At 41.6% G+C, this 7,684-nt stretch overlaps 1 protein-coding gene across 1 annotated transcript in view; it reads left to right on the top strand.

Moving 5' to 3' along the window:
* DRAM1 (DNA-damage regulated autophagy modulator 1) overlaps positions 1-7,684 on the top strand; it is a gene marked incomplete at both ends in the record, with an annotated part of 20,658 nt that overhangs the window by 6,488 nt on the left and 6,486 nt on the right. The window contains one exon of the mRNA XM_008564013.1: positions 3,750-3,927. Within this exon, the coding sequence (XP_008562235.1) occupies positions 3,750-3,927 (178 nt within the window). The remainder of the gene's footprint in view (positions 1-3,749; positions 3,928-7,684) is intronic.

The following is a 7,684-nucleotide window of genomic DNA, read 5'->3' as shown; positions in this document are numbered from 1 at the left end:
CTGGAGGGCTTTGTGAACTAAATTTCCTTCTGGCTCCATTTACTTTTCTATCCTTATTGTCCCTATGTGAAGAAATAAGACAAACACAGAGTGCTGCAAGGCATGCTGGCATGTGACATGTGTCGTATGGTTGGGGCTTTTGACAACATTTCCTTATGTTTTATGATAGTATTCATTCTGTTTTTCTTAGCAAATGTTTATTGACATTCTCCTATGTGACGACATGTTTATGAAAATATTCCCTGCTTCAACTCATATAATTCTAATAAAAACCTTGTAAGATTTGTTCTATTTTTTTCCCCACTTATCAGGGGTGAAGTGGAGGCCCAGAGAGGTTAATAGTCGCCTAAGATCACGAGTGACCGCATGGCAGAGGCGGGCTTCAGATTGAGGCAATCTGTCTAGTGCTTGTGGAAAAGTGTTATCTGATGCCAAAATGGGGAAATATTTTGAGAAAAAAAGCAAGTATACAGTTCACAGTTCTGCCGTCAGAGAGCATGATGAAAAATTTAAAAAAGACTTAAAGAGGAGACCTAGACTGTTACAATTCGTCTAGTGCGGTGTGGGCAGGAAGTGTTTGGTGGCGTGCAGCGTCCCCTCTCTCATGCTGTTTTATCCTCTGAATAACTCAGCATTGTGAGAGATACAGATGCCAGTATTTTAACCAATCAAGGGCAGACTTTAGAAAGAAAACTTAAATGGTTAGATTATTGAACTTTTGGTTCTTTCTAAGGCTTCCACGAACTGATTAAATCTTTATAAAAATCAGAAATAGAATCTTTAACTTCCCTGGGAGCAAACTGTCTTGTCATTGTTCCCGTAAATACATGTTGACAACTGTCCTGTTTGAGAACCTGGAGCTCATTTTCAGCGCACAGTGAGCAAACCGGCTCAGATGTGAGGGCCAGAGACGGCGTGACTGCCCCTGCTGGTTTTTCTTCAATAGTGATAATCACCTTTATGAGAAGTTCACAGACAACTCTTCCCTGAACAAGTGGGCTGATGGCTACCTTTTGGTGTGTCTTTACAATTTCTTTCTTTCTTTCTTTCTTTTTTTATCTTGACCAGGAAACTCTTTTTTCTTTTCCTCACTAATTTCTGTCAGTGCTTTATTTTCCCTCAAGAAGTTTCCTTTTTGAAATTCTTGAGACAATGTGGATGAACCTGGAGGACATTATGCTAAATGAAATAAGTTGGGCACGGAAGGACAAATGCTGTGTGATCTCACTTACATGTGGAATTTTTAAAAGTCAAAGTCGTAGAAGTAGAGATTAAAGTGGTGGTTACTGGAGGCTAGGGATGCGGCTCAGATGTGAGGGCCAGAGACGGCGTGACTGCCCCTGCTGGTTTTTCTTCAATAGTGAAAATTACCTTTATGAGAAGTTCACAGACAACTCTTTCCTGAACAAGTGGGCTGATGGCTACCTTTTGGTGTGTCCTTACAATTTCTTTCTTTCTTTCTTTCTTTTTTTATCTTGACCAGGAAACTCTTTTTTCTTTTCCTCACTAATTTCTGTCAGTGCTTTATTTTCCCTCAAGAAGTTTCCTTTTTGAAATTCTTGAGACAATGTGGATGAACCTGGAGGACATTACGCTAAATGAAATAAGTTGGGCACGGAAGGACAAATGCTGTGTGATCTCACTTAAATGTGGAATTTTTAAAAGTCAAAGTCGTAGAAGTAGAGATTAAAGTGGTGGTTACTGGAGGCTAGGGATGGGGGGCGGGGGCAAGGGCGAGGATGGGGAAGGGGGAGATGTTGGCCAAAGGGTAAAAGTTGCATTTAGGATGCATAAATTCTGGAGATCTATTGTACAGCGTGGTGACTATAGTTAATAATGTGTTGCATTTTTCAAAATTGCTAAAACAGATTTTAAATGTTCTCACCACGAAAAAATGACAAATATGTGAGGTGATAGATATGTTAATTAGCTCGATTTAATCATTCCACAGTGTAAACATATATCAAAACATATACAAGATCTCATAAATATATACAATTTTTATCTGTCAATTAAAAATAAAATAAAATTTTCTTTTTGGAAAAGAAAACTTCCAAGGCTTAATACTCTTAGTATTCTAGTGTTCTCTATTTTTTACTCTTAAATCAACAGGAGAGTTTTTACAAACTGGCCTGAAAAAGGTGCCAGGTTTTTATCTTATTCTCTATCCAAAATTCATGTCTAGTCAAAGAATAACTCCCCTTCTAAAAGATACCTTTGATGAGAGAATATATATAAACTCCCTAGTGAAAAACACACATTACAAATATGACTTCCACTTAATCAAGGGCCTTTTGATCTGATAATGTCAGGGTTAATGTGGGGGCCCATGAAGTTTGCAGATTAAGATCCTAAAGGATATGTCGAAATGGCCAGGGCCAAGGAAGCAAATTCCCTCATAGCATTAGTAGGAGGAAACTGGGTATGTAAATTCAGGATGTTGATTTACTTAGCATGAAAAGAAAATAGAGAGTGGAAAGTACCAGAATTCTTATTGTTTCTGAAAGTGACTCATTAGCAGTTGATGCCTTGACTTTTATTTTTTCTCGTCCAAATGTGCCTAACATTCAAGAGGTGAAAGAAATTTTTTTTTTAAATTCTTTTTAATTAAAAAATATGTATTTATTTTTATTTTTGGCATCTGGCTTGTATGGGGATCTGAACCTTTGACCTTGGTGTTATAACATTGTGCTCTAACCAACTGACCTAACCACGCAGGTTTTTTTGTTTTTTTCTTTTTCGTTATTTTTAATTGTGGTAAAATACACATAACATACAATTTACCATTTTAGCCATTTTTTTTTTTTTTAAAACAAGAGCCTAATGAATCTTGATTCTTTTTTTCCCTTTTTTGGCAGCTGGCCAGTACAGGGCCATGACCTTGGTGCTTTAAGTCTGTGCTCTAACCAACTGAGCTAACTGGCCAGCCCTGTCTTAACCATTTTTAAGTGTACAGTTCAGTGGTTATTTTCCTGAATTCTTTAAGTACTTAAAGGTATACACACATGTATTTTAAAATGTATTTTATTTTTCACATATAAGTTCCCTGAATCTATATGCCTGTGCTCGGTATCCTAGGTATACAGAACCTATACCTAATAAATGAGTAATTGATAGGACGTTGCAGGATGTTAATGCAGTCATATTTGAATATAACACAAGTCAAGTAATGGATTTTCTACCCATACTCCTGAGTTTGATAGCAGGAAATAAACTTTCTTGGAAAATAAGTTAAAAGCTTTTTATTTTTTTTAAATCTCCCTTTCCTATGTGGAGAATGAAGATTCAGTATCAGTTTATTTGCACTCCAGCTTGCGGTTGAACAGTCCAGATGGAAAACACTGTGGTGCTGGGGAAGCCTAGGTGGCCCAGGTAAAAGAAAAGCTGGAGGAAGTGGGTGTGCATGGTGAGCTGGGGCCAGTGGGGGCCTGTGGCCCATCCACGCTCTCCCGGCCAACACTTTAACTTGCCCTTTTGCAAAGTTTGCATACCATACTCAACTCTCCCAACTTTAAGGTAGATGGCATCCTGTCCTTGTCCCATGTGCCCAGCTTTGCTGTGGAACAGCCATGTTCCTGACATTCACTTCAGCATCTGGGAGCCTATTCTCTTGGTGGTCTTCTGTAAGCATCTACATTTTCCAAGGAGTGGTGCATCTGCGGTGACCAATGGCTTGGAGCAGCCCAGACTGTATGCTCGTCCCGAGTACAGAATACAGAGTAATGGCACATTTGTGATTTTCTCTCCAGGAGCTAGCTGTGCCAGTGGTCCACGACGGGGGTGCCCTGTTGGCTTTTGTCTGTGGTGTCGTGTACACGCTCTTGCAGTCTGTCATCTCTTACAAATCGTGTCCTCAGTGGAACAGCCTCACGACGTGCCACATACGGATGGCCATCTCTGCCGTTTCCTGCGCAGCTGTCGTCCCCAGTATCCTTTTCATGTTTCTCCATTGTCAAAGGAAAAAAAAAAAAAGTCAATGTCACTTGTTAAAGCATGGTAAGGAAGACTTTATTCAGGACCATTGCAATAGGTACAGGGACCATTGCAACGGAGTCTTGCAGTGGGGCAGAGAGACTGGGCTCAACTCTGAATACGGCAGGGCCAAGTGGGAATTTATAAGCAAGGAGCAGGGTAGGGATCAGTGGATGGAAGATTACTAAGAGGAAACCTCAGGGGTAAGGGGGATTCTGCCTAAACTGACCTAACAGGACTCTTGCTGAAGACAGGCCCGGGTGATCAGATATCCCCTGGGGGATGGAGGAGGATGAGGAACCCGATGACATACCCAGGGTGATCAGATATTGAGGGTGGGGAGGTCTTGCTAAACTGACATAGCAGGGTTCTTGCTAAAACTGGATTTTATAAGGAAGTGCACAGATGGGCCTAGGAGAAGCTTCAGAAGAGTGACGGAAGCTTGGCCAAGCAAAGAATCTTTGTCACAGTGTCCTAGCAAGCTTGACTTCCCCACTCCCCCCCAAAAAGCCATGAAGAAAGTAAAGCATAATGACCAAGTTTTTACATTCTTCAGAAAAAGAATTGGGAGAATAGTGTAAATTATTAAGAAAATATCTCAACATTGTCTGGTTAGATCAAAAGAATCTTTGGGGAAAAAATGGTGTGAAAGGAAGATAGGAAATAGGGCTGGCCAGTTAGCTCAGTTGGTTAGTGTGTGGTGCTGATAACACCATGGCCCTGGGTTTGATCCCTGTGCTGGCTCTGCCCCAACACACACACACACACACACACACACACACACACACTCACACACACACACACACACACACACACACCCCACACACAAAATGTAGGAGCACTTCAGTCTCTGTTTTAATTTCCTTCCGCAGGTCCAGTTTCATGAAGCATGGGAAAATATTTATTTTTCCTTGTAGTGCTTGGCTAAAGACACCAAATATTGATGTTGTACTTAAAGTAATAGCCCTCTGACGTCCCAAGAGGCCACACTCTCCCCCTACCTGAACGTAGGTGACAAGATGGTTTGATTTACTCATTCACATTGAGATTTTTTTTAAAAAAATTTTATCGAATCATAATTGATTATACATATTTTGGGGGTTTGATGTTGAGATATGTTGATCAAATCAATATTACTAGCATATGTATTGTTACAAATAATACTTATTCTTTAAGCCCCTTGTCCAATCTCTCCCCATCCCTCGCACTAATTACCCTAGATTTCTTCTCTCCTTCTGAAAGAGCAATGGTTACTCTGTTGATCGTTGCCTAGATGATCTGTCCAATACTGAAAGGTGTGTTCAGGTCCCCCAGTATTATTGTAGAGCAGATACTTCTTCTGTCACTCTGGAATGGGCTTTGTGGAGAGAAACATCCCCTTCTTTTCTTTGGTCTCTGCTGGTGAGTCTCCTTGTGTCAATGCACTCCAGTAGCTGGCAGACCATCTGCCTGGTGGTTGCGGCATAGAGCTCATGTTGTGGCAGCCATGGTTATTGTGGTGGCTGTGGTGGGCCACCCACATGGAGGTGATGTTTTTGGCATGCTACTTGGTGCTGGCATTGTGCCTGGTTGTGGGGGTTCCGGTCCCCAGCTCCATACCTCCAGTCCCTGGGTGGGCCCTGAAGCACGGGCAGTGTACCTGGTTGTGGGAGGGGGGTCAGGTCCCCAGCTCCATACCTACAGTCCCTGGGCAGGCCCTGAGGCACTAGCAGTGTGCCTGGTTGTGGGCGGAGGGGGGCAGGTCCCCAGATCCATGCTTCAGGTCTCCAGGCAGGCCCTGAGGCACTGGTAGTGCACCTGGTTGTGGGGGGGAGGTCTGGTCCCTGAGGCGCTGGCACTGTGCCTGGGCTGGAACTAATTTTTTGTCGTTTGCTTACTTCTAAAATGGGGGAACTTCCTGTGGGAGCCAGTACTTGAGCTGTGTGGTTGAGCTAAATTGCCACTTTGCTGCTGCTTCCCTAGGGAAGGCTTTTTGTGCAGCTCAGGTTATAATGGTTGACATTATAGGTACTTCTGGCTCTCCAGAGACCCTGTGCACCTGGGTTGTGCAGAAACTCCAATCTGGGCCTGATCAGAGTCTTTTCATCAAACTGCAACCCATGCAATTCTGTATTCCTGACCAGGTTCCTCTGAATGGTCCTATGCTGACTGAGGGGTGGATCAGCTGTCCTTGCTGTGCCTCAGTGTTCCCTGGGTGGGCCCATCTCCCCTACCACCCATGCTGCAAACATTTCCCATGGGACAGGTCATGTGCCTGTCCCTTGCGATGTCTCACTGGCCTCTGAGTGGCTCCCTTTTTTTCAGTTGTTGTGGCTCCTTACTCCTATGTGGGTCCATAGGAACCCTGTTAGTGGTCTGTCTGGCCTGGGGGCCACCAAGGCCCTCTTCTCCCCTGCCACCTCCAAGCAACTTCATCCAAAGGACACAGCTGCGGCTTTTGCTGGCTCCTGCTCCATGCGCTCAGCAGCTCCTGCCTTAAAGTGGCCCCAGCACGAAATGGTTGGAGCTGTTTTTTCTTTCTCTCAGTGGTTTCTCCCACCTTCATGCACTCTGTAGGTCTCTCCTCCTCTTCCCCTGAGCTCTAGTGGCCCCAGCTTGGCTGTTGTTGCTTTTCTATAGTTGTAAATTAGTTGATTTGTGGGAGACAGTGATGCTGGGGACTGTCTATTCCACCATCTTGACCCTATTTGTTGGGATTTATTGCCTTGATTAGAAATATATCAGAAATTTCATGGTGTTATAACACCAAGGCCAAGGGTTCGGATCCGTGTACCAGCTAGCCATCTCCCTCTATCAAAATGGTCAGTGTAGAGATGATTTGTCTCCATCTCAATTTGCTTCTTTTGGTGCTTCTCTGCTCCTTGCAGCAGCTGCAGCAGCCCATATTGAGAATTTTAAAAGCTCTATATCACTTATTACAAAGTCAATTCAAATACATTGAGCTTTTTCTTTTTTATAGTCACTGATTTCATTTTTAAAATGAAATTTATTTTATTTTATAATTCGGCAATGTGAAAAGAAAATATAAGTTTATCATGCTTGTATATACTGATTTAGAGGCCATGAAAGCTCTTTCTTTTTTTCTTTCTTTAAAGAAGTATTTAACAAAGAAATTTAGAAAGCTGTGATCTTTAAGGGGTATAGATCTCCATCTTCCAAAATACCATCTGTAGTCATATCAGAGAAAGCTGCAGAGTCATTAAAAAATGATGATTCACATCAGATCATAGGAAAATGGGAACTATTTTACCAGCAGTAATTTTTGTTAGTCTGGGTTGTTATGATATAAAGTAGGCAGGCTCAAGTAAAAACATTATGTGCTTCTAAATATAAAGCTTTTCATTTCTCCTTTAAAATAGAAGCTATGCAAAATACAGACTAAGTGTGGTTTGGGGGAATTTTTTTTTTTTTTCATTTTAAGGAAGGGAAATTTTAATTACAAAATTTCCTAGCACAGAGAAAACAAATCCTAGTACTGAGAAATTTACCAACAAAGTATATATTCTTGTTCCTAAAACAGTTCCTTCTCAATTTCCTTGTTGTATTTATGGATTGAAAACATTCATGCTTTTTCTTTAAATATATCTCCTTAAAACTTTAAGTTTGTGATAGTTGTAAAATTTTCAGTAGATGTGTTTGTAGTTTTATTTTTTTTTATTTATTTATTTTTAAAAAGATGACCGGTAAGGGGATCTTAACCCTTGACTTGGTG

This window comes from Galeopterus variegatus, unplaced genomic scaffold, assembly GCF_000696425.1.
Source record: "Galeopterus variegatus unplaced genomic scaffold, G_variegatus-3.0.2 Scaffold16121, whole genome shotgun sequence".
Classification (NCBI taxonomy): Eukaryota; Metazoa; Chordata; class Mammalia; order Dermoptera; family Cynocephalidae; genus Galeopterus; species Galeopterus variegatus.
Note: the sequence above shows the minus strand (reverse complement) of the source record. Positions and strands in the feature narration are given on the sequence as shown.